Source organism: Centruroides sculpturatus, unplaced genomic scaffold (genome assembly GCF_000671375.1).
Source record: "Centruroides sculpturatus isolate CEXI.00-Female unplaced genomic scaffold, Cexi_2.0 scaffold431, whole genome shotgun sequence".
NCBI lineage: Eukaryota > Metazoa > Arthropoda > Arachnida > Scorpiones > Buthidae > Centruroides > Centruroides sculpturatus.
In genome coordinates, this window is record NW_019384619.1 from 417,099 (window position 1) to 435,986 (window position 18,888).

Genomic DNA, 18,888 nt, shown 5'->3' on the forward strand with positions numbered 1-18,888 from the left:
TTCAACATAGTCTTAATGATGATTAACACATTTCTCCCAACGTGTAACAAGTTTTTTCATTCCGTCACTGAAAAATTCTTCCGACTTTTCTCGAATCTAGTACTTGACAGCTGCCTTCACCTCATCGTCTGAGACGTAATGATTACCCTTGAGGTCTCTCTTAAGTAGAGGAAACAAATAAAAATCACAAGGCGCAAGATTGGGGGGAATAAGGAGGGTGTGGAATCGGTTCAAACTTCAGGTTTCGCAGAGCATCTCCAGTTGCATGCGAAGTGTGTGGACGAGCGTTATCATGTTGCAAGATTATTAGTGCCAGGCTGCCTCTAACATGTCAAACTCAACGTCAGAGGTGTTTTAGAGTCTCTATGTACTGAGAAGAATTAAACATTACAACAAGGTGCAACGGTAATTGTCTGTAGCAGTGATCAGACTTCCGCTGCGTGTTTCATCAACAATTATGGCTTTTCCAGGCTCGCAACCACAAAATTTTATTATCCATCAATTTACAATAGACCTATCAACAGCATCGTCACCATAAACAGCCTTTAAACGTAATTTTTTCAGCAGTTAAAAATTCGATAACAGCACACTGTTTAACTCGCGTTGACTTAGCACCAGAACATGTCTCCATATTTCCACTTCTCAAAATATACTGAATGAACGCAACAACCTCAAACTGTGCATTCACATAGAGGGGGAATGTTACTTCCATATGCCACCTGGCACGCTTCTGAAAATAATTTCGTTTGTGCTCTACAAGCATGTGTGCATTACTTTTCAGTCTGCCCTCATATATTTACACATTGTATTGTCTTGATTAATCCCCATACGGGTTCATTTTTAAATCGTTTATATACATAAGGTTTTTGAAATGGATTTATTGCCTTGCAACAGAAGATGAGTGGATAAAAACTGAAAGAAATACCTTAACTGTACATTTTCCGAACCATCAAAACCATTCATTGAGTAAGAAACCTAATTATTTCAAATGTTGTAGCAAATAATCCATTGTTATAGGTTAAAGCTACAATAATTGAAATAATTACTGCTTTCTTAGCCCAATTCACAGCTTCTTCCAGTTCAGTTATTATGCTGTCATTTGTGTCTACTTCAATGTCATTGTTGGAATCAGAATGTTGACTACCTTCTTCTAGTTCAAACTCACCATTTCTTCATGATTCAAGTTTTCTAATTACTCTTCATGTGATAAGCACTCAGCTTATGAACTTAATTGCAACTTTCCACACTCAATATTTGGCAATATTTATAATTTTATTTTAAAAATGTTTTTGTGAACAATGGAATAGTAAATGCTATCTGATTATAACAATTTCAAAGGGTAGAATTTTAGTTAAAGTCTTACCTGTTACTCTAAACTACATTGCCTATACCAAGGATGGCCATCCTGCGGCTCGCAAGCCACATGCAGCTCTTTGAAGGATTATTTGTGGCTCTCGATAAATGTACCTGAGTTCCCTTTTCATTTTTGTGTTATTATATTTTTAAAAATTATTATCGTTCCGTATGTGTTTCAAGATGTCTTTTAAATTACTAAAACAAATATGAAAGATTAAGTGCAACGTTGTAACAAATTTCATTTCCGTCCAAGTTAAGAATGATATGACTCATCGAAAACTGCGCAAATGAACATAAACAGTGGCGTAATCGTCCGTTATCGACCGACTCTAGACCGATTTTAANGTGTAACCACTCTTTGTACTGATATTGCACTACAGCCAGTCCTTTGGGTGATTTCACAATATGATGCTCCCATTTCTGACATGCCAATTATCCAACCTCTTTCAAAGTCAGACATTTGAGTGTAGGGAGTTCTCAATTGTTGATATGACATAGCTGGTCACCAACAACCTGTGGTTCAAAAAAACTCATGTTCCATAACACAGTTCACAACTTATAAACTAAACACTATAGCAATTTTGCATAACAAATGTCTCCATAATTTCCATACCACTGTATGTTCTTCATATAATTTTTGATCATTCAATATCCTTCAAAAAGAGATTCTTTTGTCTCAATTTCATATGTCTTCGACAATACTGGGTGGGTGTAACACTTTCAATTTCTGCCAGTCTATATGAAGATGAATGTGCAAACAGAAAACAAACAGAAATAAAAAAAAATAGAATAATGGATGATATCTAAGAAAATTGAAATAATTTGTTTTAAAATTTAATTCTATGTTTAAGTGAATAAAATTTACTGAATTATAGTAGCACCTTGAAAATTTTGATAACTTAATAGAATTATAAAATTTTATGAAACTCTTAAACTGTACAATTCACTCAAAATGTTTATTCTAGAGCAAAAACAATATAAGACAATTATGCTCAAGCATTTTTAAATTTACATTACTCGTCTTCAGGTCTTCAGGAATTCTTCATAGATCTGATTTATATTTCATTTTGTTTGAGTACAAGTGTATTGGTTGAATTTTAAAAGTTTCCATTAAAAATAATATAATTTTTAATAGAATGATTGCCAATTTAAATTAAATCTATTGTTAAATTATTATTTTCATTTTTAATCTGTAGTTTTTAACTTTTAATTTGTTTTATATTTTTGATTTTAGTCACATTTTTACTTCAACAAATAGGTAGGAAAATCTCTTATGTCAAAATGAAAAAAATTCCTTCTATTTTATATCTAAAATATGTTAACATTTTATTTAGTTTTATTATTGATCTTAAAATAACTTTTCGCTAATGTTTAGTTGATTAACACTTGAAGACAGAATAAGATACAATTTTAAAATATTTGCTAATGAAGATTTCATATGAGATATAAGTAGTTTTCATATAACTTTTGAAATGCAAATACTTTAAGTATGACTAATTTAGGAGTAAAACCAAATAAATCTATGTCTTTTTCTAAAGTTTCTCTTGTTTTTTCTATTAAAAATTTTTATTAAAGTTAATTCATATCTTTTTAAACTGAAAGTCATGAAAAAACAAACATGGATCATAATTTTGTTATCAAATAGTTTTGTATTTGGCAACATAAAAATGGTATTTTTTATTTTTTTTGCAATTTTATATATTTTGGTAAGCAAATATTATAAATACTGTAAATAAGAGATGTGGAAACTCATAAAAATTTCAATCTCTGTTTTATTACAATGATTTTGTTAACTATCATACTATATATAATATATAGCATGATAAAGTATTCCAACTGATTATTTCAAAAATGAATAGTGAGCCATTGTAAATCTTTTCTCAACATATACAAAGTCAATCCTGTATTAAACAAAGTGTCATCATCATCATAATCATCATCATCATCCCTCTCCCCCTTAGGTTGTGAGAGACAGAAGCTATAATGGAAATACTGTAGGTCATCAATGTTAATTACAGAGTTATAGAGAATGACAAAATATGCTATTTTAGCATTTCTTTCACTCTGAAATGGCATATAGGTCCCGGAATAGTTATAAAAAAAATGGTGCTCACATCATCACTGCATAAGAAGAATGCAATGTAGAAGGGACTGAATGCAAAACTTGTATAGTCAACTGATCCAGTCAAATATAAATACTAAAAAACTGTTGATGTGTATGTTTCTTTAAGTTTAACATACCTAAAATGCCTGCAAATGGCTACTTCTACTATCATAATAAATGACATATTGATACTTCTATAGAATTCTGTACTTTCAAAGTGATAGGCTATATTGTTACAGGAAGTCATTTTTGAGTAGTGGTATGTAAAAATAGATATATAAGCATCAGTGATTTTTCTTTTTATTTAAGAAGGTAAAAGTTGTTCAATGCTCTAAGTCTTAAATTGTTTGAATTATAATTGTTATGGATTTTTTACATTTTCTGCATTCATTCCTTTCAAGATAGATTTATACAAAATACTTGTGGATGTTATATAACAGTGAATAAAATTCAAGTAAGAATGTAAAAGTTTTGGCTTAATGCTTTTTTTATATCACAATTTCTTTTTAATAAAATTTTTAAAATAAAAACTCACATACCAAAACATTTACTCTGATTAGTGGCACGATCTATGAAGACTTTAGCACTGATGACATTTCCAAATGGCATGAACATTTGCATCAGTTCAGCATCACCAAATTCTTGAGGTAAATGATAGATGAATAAATTACATCCTTCAGGTCCTAAATACAGTTAAATAAATTTATGTAACTTTTTGCAAATTTAGTATATTTATATTTATATCAAACATAAATTTAATACATGAAATTAAATGATGTATTAAATTTTCTTTAAATATCATTTTAAGTTTATTGTATTTACTTTATACCTATTTAACAATTCAGATGAATAACATACAACTTATCCACTTTTAATTCAATACATCAGAAAATTTTTAACATTAAACATTAGAAAAGTTTGACTTGTTGAATTAAAGCAAGATAAGTTATACATCAAAAAAGAAGATATAAAATAAAGTAAATGAAATGTATAATTTAGAAAAATTTGCATTAATTTAAGTAGTTTACATTTTAAAGTTAAGCATATTGAAAATAATGTTTACAAAAGTTCATATCAATATTCCATCAATGATAATCATACAATAAAATTATCATGAAGAATTAATACAATTTAAGATTAAATTTTAAATTTTTCATCTACAGTACATTAATATATAAATTTTTGTTTGTTTGCTAAAGATAATCTCAGAGGCTACTGAACCAAATTTTAAAATTATTTTGTTATTGGAAAACTTATTCCTTCCAAATGAATATAGGCTATGTACAATTTTCATATTAAAAAAGAAAACTGCACAAAGACAATGTTTTTATCATGACATTTGTCTCGCATCACCGTTCATCTCCTCTATTTAAATTCAATCCCTTTTGCCACCTAGTGGGCATTTTTAGACTTATTATCGTATATTTTCAGTTTTGATTTGTGCAGTTCGGATAGTTGTGTATATGCTTTGTTTATATTGTCTTGGTCATTCATTTCTTATAATAATACTCATATGCTATCAGATACAACTATAAGAAGTGAATTTACTTCCTTTATATGAAACTAAACTTCTGTAAGTAGGCCTATAGCATTTTTATGTGTTTATTGTTTTAGTATTAATCCTACCATACAATTATTTACAAATAAGAATTAGTCTTATGTTATCAGATATCTATGTAAAGTGAGTCTTATCATGTAAACATGTGAGTGAGTCTTATCAATACTAAAATGCCTAAAAGAAAGTAGCAATTATCACAAAATACATCCATGTCAGGGGACCATTGGAAAAGATTATTAGTTTCCAATGTACTGTGTAGTACATAAGCTACCTTAAAACTCAACTTCTTCCTGCTGATTTCATCTTCTTTACAAACTCCCAAACCCTTTGACTGATCTGGACCAAATTCCTCATAATTACTCTCTGGCAGGGGACAATACAGGGGTGGGCAAGGTAGGCAGTTGCCCAGGGAGTCAGATTGCTAGGGGTGGCAAAATTGGCCAAAGAAAATAAAAATAATAAAATATTGTTAATTTCAGATAATCAATTATTTTACTTTTTGGAAATAATTAAGTAATTAAATGTGTGAGGTCCAAGCCCTCAAATCTTTCAATTAAAATTATACTTTGCTTATATTTAAAAGGGATGGCAAATAACCATCTTGCCCAGAGCAGCATAATTGCTACCCTGGCCCCTGCTCTCTGGTATCCTACGGGAAACATGGACTACCACAAAACTAGGATCCCTCATTCCTTTTCTCTGATTTCATCCTCCTAACCCCAAACCTTTTGAAACCTGAATAAATTTTGAATAGTTAGTGTCTACAATGCAAAAAATATATGCTATTTTAAAACTCAGATTCTCACTCCTTCCCCTGATTTCAACCCCACACAAATTACCAAACCCTGTCGTTGATTTGCATCAAATTTTTCATATTACTTTTTGCCACCCTGTGGGAGACATACACTACCCTATAATGAGGATAACTTAGTCCCCTCTCTGTGTTCCCAGGAAATGTTGGGCATTCTTTGATAGTTATTAAATAAAGAAATAAGAAAATTATATTTAATTTGACTAAATATAAACTCACTTTTATATATTTAAATACTGTATTTTTGTGGAATGACCAGCATGCCAGTTTATCTGGAGAGACCACGAAATCATATTTCTGTATGGGAAAACTGGCATGATGGTTTATCCCAGGGAAATGCCAATTTAAGTGAGGTTATAGATCCCTCTCTAGAAGGTGTAATTCTAAAACTGTGAAACTGTCAGAATTACATCAAAAATTAAGATTATAAGTTTAATTTCTTCATTTTGTCTTCTTTCTAATGATGTAAAATACTCTTGTAATTCTGAAAGTGCTTTTTTTATGTTTATTTTATTGTAATTGAATTTAAAAATGCAAAAATAAGCATATTAAATTTCAGAAACTGGCCATAAATTATCTTGACTTATACACTGATTAACATCCATCCCTTTTGTATGAAATTTGAGAGGAAGGTGTTATTTTTAAGGCCAGGGTAGATAGTCAGTGTGGGCTATACTGACTAAGTTCTACTACTACTAATGTCAATAAGCCATTTATTGCACTGTAAATGAAAAGTCTGATTTTAAGTCAGCCAAATTATAATGTTATTTTATTGTGCTTGGAAGAATGCTTTCTTTAACACTTAATTAACAATTAATTTTGTTACATCTGATTAATTTTATTCTTTAGTTGCAGTTTGACTGTCATGCTGGTCTCCCTTAGTTTTGTGTGGAATGCCAGTCATTCTACAAACATAAAGTACATCATGTAACTCACTCATTTTTTTAATGCGCCCTCTAAGGAGGGATGTATAACATTACTTGAACCTGAACTGGCATGCCAGTTTTTACCATACAAAAATATATAATTTCATGGTCTCCCCAGACAGACCAGCATGCTGGTCATTCCACAAAAATACAGCATATAAATAATAATTATTGTCATGCTAATTAATTATTTAAAGCCTTTACTTATTACCATTTTTCATTGTATATATATACACTAGTAGCCCGGGACGCCCCTTAGTGGGCGTTTTAGCAGTTTTACAAATTTCTATGAGACATGTTTAATGCACTTAATATATGAAAGTTGTGCGTGCTTAATTTTTAAAAGTTTGATGCACTTAATATATATAAATGTATACAACACTTCATCTTAGAAACTAAACTTAAAAAATCAATACGCAAACAGTATTTGTACATGAGAAAGTGAAGCTATTCTTTAGTCAAAATTGTTCAATAGAATTAATATAATTAAAAAATCAAGTATAAATATATACAAATTTTCATGTTAAAAAGTAATGTTAACAGATCAATACACAGCAAACAGTATTTCTGTATTACAGACTGAAGATATTCTTTAGCTGTATTCTGTATTCCATCATTTATCCCATCATAAAACTTCTCTATACACAACATTTTTGGTAAAAAAATTATTATTATTTGGAATCAATTTGCCTTGTTCTGATGTTTTCAGAATCTTGATTTTGACATCAGTTGCTCTCCTTACTCTGGAAAAAGCAATGTAAAGTTGTCCATGTCCAAAAACAGGTTCAGACAAAAAAATTCCAACCCTGTCAAGAGTCTGTCCTTGTGACTTATTGATGGTCATTGCAAATGAAGCCTTGACAGGAAACTGTCTTCGTTTCAGGGTAAATGGGTAATCAGAACCATTATTTGTTAAATCAGTTCGTGGTATCAGGATTATCTGTCCTGATCCGTACCCAGTAAGCACTTCTGCTTCAATGACATGATCTCTTAAACTGATCACAACTAATCGGGTTCCATTACATAATCCCCTTTTTGTGTTGAGGTTCCTCAGCAGCATTATGATGGTGCCAACCTTCAAGTGGAGTTCATGAGGGGGTAATCCCGATGCACGTACACAGTTCAGGTACCCTATAGGGTAATTTAATCGTTCCTGGTGATCATCAGTTTGTATCTCATCGTAGCTGTAATAAGTTTTTTCCTCTTGCTCATGTAAAAGTTTCAAAACTTCGTCATTGATTCTGTCGACGTCAGCATTTTTAGGGCAAAGTATAGCCCTATTTTTAATGGTTGGTATCATATCAGGAGTTATTTGCTCACCAAATACCTCCTTCACCAAATCACCTTCACAAAGAAATTCAGGGGGAACCTCAATAGTGTGTTCAAGTTGAAGAGAATTTCCCAATGTGCCATTTCCCAATTTCAACAGCCATTCACTATATTTAGGGTCCTGTGATCTCATATTGCTACTCAATGTGAGTTTCTTAAAGAAGCTCCAAGAATCACAATACTTAAGTCCAGACTGGACAATCGCTGATTGCATTGCGTGCGGGAGAATGTTTAAGCATTGCCGAAAGTCACCTCCAAGTAATATTACCTTCCCACCAAATGAAATTTGATGTCCAGTTACCTCTCTTAAAATTCTGTCAATGGCATTCATAACATGGCTCGATGCCATGGTGCATTCATCCACGATAAGCAACTTTGCTAATCTAATATCTCTTCCATCTTTCGAGTCCAAACTCAGGTTTGAAATGGATGTCTCATTGACTTCTAAAGGTAACTTAAACAGAGAATGGTAGGTTCTACCTCCACTGAGCAAGTTTGCTGCAATTCTGGTTGATGCTGTGGGAATGACAATTTCGTTCCTTGCTCGAAAGTAATGAAGAAGAGTTCGATACAAATATGTCTTCCCACTTCCTCCGGGACCGTCCAGGAAAAAACATTTAGGGTAGATCTCTTCATCATTCACAGCATTGATTATTGTTGTAAATGCTTGTCGTTGGTCATCATTCAAAGATGTAATCATCTCATCAGCGGCCTTCTGCTCAACGTNTTATGGCAAACTTTTTATTTAAATTAAAATACAACTTTGTTGATTAAAGTTTTACATCTTGTATGTCTTGATCAACAAAGTTAAATAATATACTTTTATTCAGTAAATATTTGAATAAAATAATTATAAATACCTGTAGCTACTTGATGTCCAAATCCTCGACTTCCACTATGAATCATCACACACACTTGTCCTTTACTCTCAATTCCCATTTTACTAGCAGATGTCTTGTCATATATTTCATCAACAACTTGAATTTCAGCATAATGATTTCCTGCACCAAGTGTACCTAACTTTACAAATTAAAATAATTATTGTTAATTTATTACATAATGTTATAAAGAGTTTGCTAAAACAAATACTTTTGTTACTTTTTATTTTCCAGACTGTTATATAACAGAGGTAAAGTGTAGCAATCAGTCAAAAAATGACCCACCCAAGATTTTTACATTTTTTGACTTGGGATCTTAAAATGTCAAGAAATACAAAAAAAAAAGCTGGGTTTTTCCTATATGTATGGATGTTAGTGTGAGTGAATATACAAGTATTTGGGAAAAATGTTTCTAGAAATGTTCAGGAAATCAGACCATTGGGAGATGGGAGCCATATCTCAAAAAGCTTCCAAATTATGAAACTTTTTTACTCATATAAATTTTTAGTTTCCCAAAAAATAAATATATTTGTTTCAAAAAATTTTCAAAATCACCTCCACTCCCAATATTAATGTTTTTTGATTTTTTTTTATAACTTTTGATTGAATAAAGCAATTGAGTTCTAACTTTTTCAATGCATATACAGTGGGTGATTGGTTAATGAACATAATCCATTTCAAGACTTTGTTTGTTATCCAAATTGTTCATTAACCAATTATCGAATTACCATAGGTTTAAAAAATATATACTTTTTTACTACATTTAATTATATGTAATAGTATAAATACATATACAGTAGAGCATCGTTTATCCGAATCAATTGGGAACTGAGGTTGTTCGGATAACTCAGTGTTTTTCAACCTGGGGGTCACGACCCCCTGGGGGTTGCAGGTGAAAGAAAAAGACAAGTGTTTGTAGGTCCTACACTATAATAAAAAACTAGAATTTCAGTGAGAAGGCTGTGCCTGTTTACTTTACAGTACAATTGGTTTTTCGATCGATATTTAAAGAAAGAAAATTAAATATGTAGTTTTTAAAATCACTGATATAGTTTTAATATGGCACTGGGGGGTCGCCAGAATTTTTTAACTTGTAAAGGAGTCGCATATTCAAGAAGGTTGAAAAACACTGGGATAATGTATTTTTCAGATAACTGATTATGTACGAAAAAATATATTAACCTATCCATGTTGAAATTTTTCTCCGTTGCATGTCGCTTCGCATTGAATTTTCGTCGATGTTAAGCCTAACGTAAACTTTTTAAAAATAATCGTGGCTATTATATAGTTAAAAATTATTTCTTTATTTTTTACAAACAAAATAAATATATTGAATAATATAAAAACAAAAAAAAAATATTTTAGAAGTTAATCTAGTATCAAAAACGTTTGATTCAGCACGAAACACAGTCCTCAGGAAAACACCACACAAAAGTGCCAGTGCTGCCAGCTAAAACACATACACAAACATAAAAAATATTGGAGTAGCCCAAGACATAGCCAAAGATTGCAGCACCACAGCACTAGCGAAAATTTAAATTTGCCAACTGGAATTATTTCGGATAACCGACTTTCAGATAAATGATGCTCTACTGTATATGCAGTCTTGCATTTTTGTTAGTCATGTTTTTTCTGTTTGTGGGGGTTAAAGAATTTGTCCAATGTTAATTGCTTTTCTCTTTTCTTCACGATTTTTTGGAAGTAATTAATAGTATAGTAACTGTAGAGATCCCCAACCCCATTAACCTTATTCTGGTTTGGATGCCACTTGGATGATCGTTGTTCTGACATCCTCCCACTTCTTTAAAAGATCTTTAGTAGCAGATGTCAACATTGGTCCTCTTTTGTCCTCTTTTTCAAAAGAAAACACATTTCACCGAGTTTCTTGGTATTCTTCATTTGAGAGNAAAAGATCTTTAGTAGCAGATGTCAACATTGGTCCTCTTTTGTCCTCTTTTTCAAAAGAAAACACATTTCACCGAGTTTCTTGGTATTCTTCATTTGAGAGTTCTTGAAGTTCTGTCATCAGATCAGTTTCAGATTCCATTATGAGCTCTAAAATGCTCTTTATTTCTCAGATGTAATTTTCATTACTCGATTAGCAGCTTGAGAGTTTTTGATATATCTTTCATAGCTAAGATTGAGTCTACTATAGACCTGTTCAAGCCATACTGCCTAGCAATATCAGACACCTTGTGCTCACTTTCTACCTTGGCTATTATCTCTTACTTGGTTTCTACGGTGAGCACAGTTCTTGACACTCCTCTTTTTAGGCTCCAAAATATTATCAGTTTCTTTTTTAAATAAAAAGTTCAGAAAAGTATTTACAAAAATTCAGAGAACAGAAATCAACTAGCCCACAAAAATTATTTAAATGCAAGGCCCGGATGAAATTTGAAATTTGGTATTAAAACATTAACAAATATCCGATGGGACAGTTAAACGTTCACCTTTTGTAAATAAACCCCAAGTGCCTGTCTGACAGTCTCGTGAATACTATAAAAAATTGTGTGTCAGAAAGGTAAACAAAAAGATGGAATTACAAAGGATAGTTTCAAAATTCAGAGGAATATTAATACTATCTGATTGGTATCGGGTTGAGTGTCGATGTTGATGTCTCCCGCACTCTGAAAGGTTTCAAATGATTACCTGAAGACAAGGGAAAAATCAATCAGTAATCATTATTTTCTGTTGCTTCTTTTTATGTTTGTTCAGTAAAGTGTTCATTATCCAAACATGTGTTCATTGTCTGATCATAAAAATCTTTCATGAAAGTGTTCGTTATCCAATTTGTTCGCTATCCGAGCTGTTCGTTAACCAATCACCCATTGTATATATTATTAAAATATTTTTAAAAATTGACTAAAATTAAAAAAAAAAAAACTATTAAAACATTGAAAAGTATACAAAGATTTAACTTGAAAACTTTTCAAAAAAGTCATGTCAGTTTTTTGTAAACATCTAAAAAAAGTAGTTAGTTGTTAAAATATAAACTTCTTTTCTGACTGTTCATCCACAATAAAGCTATTTAAAAATTAGACACTAAAGAGTAATTAAATAAAAATTAATTTACTTCTCTTCAATATTTTTATTGTGATAAATGCATTTTGATTCAACAGTCCATTATTTTTTAAAAAAATAATGTATTTAAAATTAGTTTTAAACAAATAGTTTTTCATTTAAACATATTTAAAATTATATTATAAAAACAACCTACTTGAGGAAGACCACGTTTTTTTGCTTTCATTGAAACTTTATTTGGATCAGCATTTAACATCCTTCCATATTCTTCACAATGTTCTTTGTCTTCGGCCCAAGCATATCCTAATCAGATAAAAAATTTTTACCAACAATTATGAGTATAATGATTTATTATTATTATTATTATTGCAAATTACATATGTGTGTATATAATTTGCATTAAATTTAATTAGTAAAAACTTAAATACAATGAAAATAAATTGAAATACAGAAATACACTGACCATCTACTCTGACCTTAAAAATAACACTTTCCTCTCAAATTTCACACAAAGTGGATGTTAATTGGTGAGATAATTTACAGAAAGTTTTTTAAATTTAATATGTTTATTTTTTAATCATATAACAATAAAATACACATAAAAAAAGGCACTTTCAGAAATATTTTGTCCTTAGAAAGAAGACAAAATGAAGAAATTAACATATAATTGTAATTTTTGATGTAATGCTAACAGTTTCACTGTTCTAGAATAAAACTCATTTGTTTTTACCATATTTTTGCTGAATGACTGGCATGCTGGTCTATCTGGGGAGACCATGAAATCAGTATCGTAAAAACTGGCATGCCAGTTTATATTGGGAGAATGTTGGCATGCTGGTTTAAGTGAGGTTATACATCCCTCTCTAGCGGGCACATTTAAAAAAACAAACAAGTTATTCTAAAACTGCAAAACTGTCAGCATGATATCAAAATCTACAATTATATTTTTAATTTCTTCATTTTGTCTTCTTTCTAAAGATGTAAAATACTCATGGGATGATGAAAGTGCTGTTTTTTTAAATTTATTTTATTATAATTGAATTTAAAAATGCAAAAATAAGCATATTAAATTTCAGAAACTGGCCATAAATTATCTTGACTTATACACTGATTAACATCCATCCCTTTTGTATGAAATTTGAGAGGAAGGTGTTATTTTTAAGGCCAGGGTAGATAGTCAGTGTGGGCTATACTGACTAAGTTCTACTACTACTAATGTCAATAAGCCATTTATTGCACTGTAAATGAAAAGTCTGATTTTAAGTCAGCCAAATTATAATGTTATTTTATTGTGCTTGGAAGAATGCTTTCTTTAACACTTAATTAACAATTAATTTTGTTACATCTGATTAATTTTATTCTTTAGTTGCAGTTTGACTGTCATGCTGGTCTCCCTTAGTTTTGTGTGGAATGCCAGTCATTCTACAAACATAAAGTACATCATGTAACTCACTCATTTTTTTAATGCGCCCTCTAAGGAGGGATGTATAACATTACTTGAACCTGAACTGGCATGCCAGTTTTTACCATACAAAAATATATAATTTCATGGTCTTCCCAGACAGACCAGCATGCTGGTCATTCCACAAAAATACAGCATATAAATAATAATTATTGTCATGCTAATTAATTATTTAAAGCCTTTACTTATTACCATTTTTCATTGTATATATATACACTAGTAGCCCGGGACGCCCCTTAGTGGGCGTTTTAGCAGTTTTACAAATTTCTATGAGACATGTTTAATGCACTTAATATATGAAAGTTGTGCGTGCTTAATTTTTAAAAGTTTGATGCACTTAATATATATAAATGTATACAACACTTCATCTTAGAAACTAAACTTAAAAAATCAATACGCAAACAGTATTTGTACATGAGAAAGTGAAGCTATTCTTTAGTCAAAATTGTTCAATAGAATTAATATAATTAAAAAATCAAGTATAAATATATACAAATTTTCATGTTAAAAAGTAATGTTAACAGATCAATACACAGCAAACAGTATTTCTGTATTACAGACTGAAGATATTCTTTAGCTGTATTCTGTATTCCATCATTTATCCCATCATAAAACTTCTCTATACACAACATTTTTGGTAAAAAAATTATTATTATTTGGAATCAATTTGCCTTGTTCTGATGTTTTCAGAATCTTGATTTTGACATCAGTTGCTCTCCTTACTCTGGAAAAAGCAATGTAAAGTTGTCCATGTCCAAAAACAGGTTCAGACAAAAAAATTCCAACCCTGTCAAGAGTCTGTCCTTGTGACTTATTGATGGTCATTGCAAACGAAGCCTTGACAGGAAACTGTCTTCGTTTCAGGGTAAATGGGTAATCAGAACCATTATTTGTTAAATCAGTTCGTGGTATCAGGATTATCTGTCCCGATCCGGACCCAGTAAGCACTTCTGCTTCGATGACATGATCTCTTAAACTCATCACAACTAATCGGGTTCCATTACATAATCCTCTTTTTGTGTTGAGGTTCCTCAGCAGCATTATGATGGTGCCAACCTTCAAGTGGAGTTCATGAGGGGGTAATCCCGATGCACGTACACTGTTCAGGTACTCTATAGGGTAATTTAATCTTTCCTGGTGATCATCAGTTTGTATCTCATCGTAGCTGTAATAAGTTTTTTCCTCTTGCTCATGTAAAAGTTTCAAAACTTCGTCATTGATTCTGCCGACGTCAGCATTTTTAGGGCAAAGTATAGCCCTATTTTTAATGGTTGGTATCATATTAGGAGTTATTTGCTCACCAAATACCTTCTTCACCAAATCACCTTCACAAAGAAATTCAGGGGGAACCTCGATAGTGTGTTCAAGTTCAAGAGAATTTCCCAATGTGCCGTTTCCCAATTTCAACAGCCATTCACTATATTTAGGGTCCTGTGATCTCATATTCGTACTCAATGTGAGTTTCTTAAAGAAGCTCCAAGAATCACAATACTTAAGTCCAGACTGGACAATCGCTGGTCGCATTGCGTGCGGGAGAATGTTTAAGCATTGCCGAAAGTCACCTCCAAGTAATTTTACCTTCCCACCAAATGAAATTTGATGTCCAGTTACCTCTCTTAGAGTTTTGTCAATGGCATTCATAACATGGCTCGATGCCATGGTGCATTCATCCAAGATAAGCAACTTTGCTAATCTAACATCTCTTCCATCTTTCGACTCCAAACTCAGGTTTGAAATGGATGTCTCATTGACTTCTAAAGGTAACTTAAACAGAGAATGGTAGGTTCTACCTCCACTGAGCAAGTTTGCCGCAATTCCGGTTGATGCTATGGGAATGACAATTTCATTCCTTGCTCGAAAGTAATGAAGAAGAGTTCGATACAAATATGTCTTCCCACTTCCTCCGGGACCGTCCAGGAAAAAACATTTAGGGTAGATCTCTTCATCATTCACAGCATTGATTATTGTTGTAAATGCTTGTCGTTGGTCATCATTCAAAGATCTAATCATCTCATCAGCGGCCTCCTGCTCAACATCTGAATCATGGATAATCTGATTCATACTTGGCAAATCATAGCCCACATCAGGTAAATTGAAATTGCAGAGTGAATGACCAAGAAGAGTCAGGGTATCTTTTACATCCTTAAGTGCATACTCGGCACATCTTTGACATTCACCCTGTTTGAGATGTCGCTCAGAGCAAACGTCCTCTGTCAAATACTGTAAATTATCATTCCATAACTTAAGAGCATCAGAGGGAAGACCATAAGCACAGAATATAAGCAAACATTTGCCTAAGCTGGAATGGCATTGCATAAACAATGGCATCATGAATTGTGTCTTGCAAAATTGTGTCATCCAAAAGATATCCCTTGCACTTCGCAGCCTCTCAAAAGGTACCTACCTGAACGGACTCGTTGTTCACCACAATTGTTCGTAAGTGTTGAAAAGATGTCACTGCCTTTTCGTGGCATAAAAGTAATCGAAGATAGTATCTTTCTGGGTCTTTAATACTTACATTTACCATTCTCCCAATCACTTTCTCTCCTCCCATTTGTTTCCTTTCCCACATTGCAGTCGTATCCTTCCAAACGAAGTGTTTGGATATTTCGGAATAAGTAAAGTCATGCGCAGTTTCATCTACTACATTCAACTTAAACCATCCTGTCAATTTCGTATCTTTCCTCTGAGCTCGATGTGCAGCCAGCTGTTCATTTCCCTGTTGAAAGTACACAATGTGTTCATTTTGCAGATGTACTGGTAGTCTATAGATAGTGTGCGACTGATCATGCATCTTGAATCTAAAAATTCGATGAATCGCTTCAGGTGCACTCACATATCGTGAGTCCACATACTCCTTCGTCTCATCTCTTTCGTTCCTCTCAGTAATACAAAGGTTTGCACAATCATGACCTTTGTATACATACTTGTATAAGTACTTCACACTCTTTACTGATGAACAGATCTCCACATTTATATGACAATTATATGTTAGTAATAAGTATGGATTGTAAGGAACAACCCAGCTATTATCTATCAACTTCCCATTCACCTCAACAGATCCTTGATTCCGTCGTCTATAATATGGATATCCATCCAAATTTCCAAGCGTAGCATCACAGAAGGACTTTGGGAAGTTCTTCGTGCAATCACTGTCAACCATGCAGGGACTTGAAGGGTTTCTCCTCCCACATGGTCCATGGATCATATGTTTCGTGACTATTTCAAAAAGTCGTGGCGAAGTCTCTTTATCTGGAATCTCTGCTTTCACAATTTTATCAATATCTTCAGGAGTGGTAATTTTTTCGTCCGTGTCTAAGATGATCAGAATGTGTGCATGTGGAAGACCTCTCTTCTGAAACTCAATAACATGCACATGTGCAAGAACCTTCCCAAATAATGACTTACGCCTATTTGTAATGTCATCAAGAAGTTGTTTAAGTTTCAAGTGAAATACTCGTGCGACCAAGTCAGGTCTGAATTCAGATTTTTCCCAAGGTTTGAGATTTTCAGTTATTTCTTTCCATTTTGGGTTGCAAGTCATTGTTACAAATAAATCAGGCTTTCCATACTTTGTGACAATGGCCATAGCATCTTGATAATACTGCTGCATGTTTCGTACTCCACCCTGGAAACTTGAAGGCAGTATAACTGCTTTTCCTATCAGGTTATTACTCCCATGAACTTCCTCATCCCATTCTATCGCATCCATTAAACCATTATATTTCTCTGATCTCAATGTTGACTGATTATTTTTCACCCAGTTCAAGTCATTCGCCTCAGCTCTCACATAAGCATCCACCATGTATTGTTGTGTCAATTTTCCCGCACTCAATATCGGATTAAATTCATCATATCGAGGAGACAATCTGTAAGAGAAATATTCCTTCATACTTATTCTTTCTCGTGTCTGTGCCCCATTCTTCTTTACTCTTGCAATTGTGGTTGTCCATCCGTCGTCTCCTCCAGGAAACAGTATGGGGTATGTCAATGCATCCAGCTTTTCGTGTAGTATACTTACTCGTTGTATCCCTCCATTTGGGTTTAGAGAATCAGGTCTGAGATGTATAATTATATCTCTTTGAAGTGGAGGCTCTCCATCTTTTGTCTGGAAGACAATTGCCACCTCATTTCCAGTTGGACTATTATATCTTCTCTTGTCATTTTTTTTATCATGGACAATGGCTAATGCCAATTTAGTTGGTTCAATTCCTTCATTCTCTGCCTTCTCAATTGCTTCTCTCTCAACCTCATGTAACATCTTGAGGGCTTGTGCTATTGAATTGTTTTGCATTACCTCTCCAATTATCCTCATGATATTTTCATTACAATGTTTATTTTCGGGGAGACTCATGCGATGCTGTGCTGCTTCATCTGAATCAAGAATGTAAATTTGGGCAAACTTCCTCTGTTCTTGCTCATTCGGGTGAAGTGTTCCAGTTCGGTGTACTATCTGTCCGCACACTCGAAAGCAGTAGGGTCCATTTCCAGCAGGTGGCTTCACATTGGCACCTGTAGATGCAAATGCAAATGAACTGTTGTAAGATCGAATACATTTCATAAAATGCTTGCTCTCAGGACCTTCACCAGTCAAGAGGCACCGAAATGTTTCAGGGTAAGGCTTATACTTAGACAGTTGTACTTGCCCCTTCTGGCAACATCTTGAGAATTGATCGTGATGATTACATGTCTTCTCCCCCTCAAAGTTAAGTGATAGGCAATGTTTACAAATGATGTCCATTGGCCCAAGATAATTCTGTGGAAAATCAAAATCATTGTTTTCAGCATTCACTGAGGCATTCTTAAATGCTAGGCGTGCATTTTTCTCTGCATCTGTTTGAAGGTGGCATCTATCAGATCGCTGCTGTTCAGTTTCATTGGCTTTTTGCTGTCGGCGTGGCTCTAATCTAGCCGATCGTTGTTCATGAGATTCATTTTGTCTTCTATGTCGTCTTGCTTCTGTCTCCCTGTGCAACCTTGCAGATCTCAGCTCACCAGTTTCATTTTGTCTTCTANTACTTGGTTTCTACGGTGAGCACAGTTCTTGACACTCCTCTTTTTAGGCTCCAAAATATTATCAGTTTCTTTTTTAAATAAAAAGTTCAGAAAAGTATTTACAAAAATTCAGAGAACAGAAATCAACTAGCCCACAAAAATTATTTAAATGCAAGGCCCGGATGAAATTTGAAATTTGGTATTAAAACATTAACAAATATCCGATGGGACAGTTAAACGTTCACCTTTTGTAAATAAACCCCAAGTGCCTGTCTGACAGTCTCGTGAATACTATAAAAAATTGTGTGTCAGAAAGGTAAACAAAAAGATGGAATTACAAAGGATAGTTTCAAAATTCAGAGGAATATTAATACTATCTGATTGGTATCGGGTTGAGTGTCGATGTTGATGTCTCCCGCACTCTGAAAGGTTTCAAATGATTACCTGA

At 32.9% G+C, this 18,888-nt stretch overlaps 2 protein-coding genes across 2 annotated transcripts; both read right to left on the bottom strand.

The window, feature by feature from the left end:
- Positions 1 to 13,779: 13,779 nt before the first annotated feature.
- On the bottom strand, positions 13,780 to 15,727 carry LOC111625431 (ATP-dependent DNA helicase pif1-like). The gene has a single exon (XM_023368577.1). The coding sequence runs from the start codon at positions 15,504 to 15,506 to the stop codon at positions 14,052 to 14,054; it is 1,455 nt and encodes a 484-aa protein (XP_023224345.1). The 5' UTR covers positions 15,507 to 15,727; the 3' UTR covers positions 13,780 to 14,051.
- LOC111625429 lies at positions 15,710 to 18,441 on the bottom strand. Its single transcript, XM_023368576.1, has one exon. The coding sequence runs from the start codon at positions 18,184 to 18,186 to the stop codon at positions 15,835 to 15,837; it is 2,352 nt and encodes a 783-aa protein (XP_023224344.1). The 5' UTR covers positions 18,187 to 18,441; the 3' UTR covers positions 15,710 to 15,834.
- Between the last annotated feature and the right edge of the window lie 447 nt (positions 18,442 to 18,888).

Coding starts and splice junctions, on each gene's coding strand:
- LOC111625431 (XM_023368577.1), bottom strand. CDS start 15,506: ATGAATCAGATTATCCATGATTCAGATGTTGAGCAGGAGGCCGCTGAT.
- LOC111625429 (XM_023368576.1), bottom strand. CDS start 18,186: ATGGACATCATTTGTAAACATTGCCTATCACTTAACTTTGAGGGGGAG.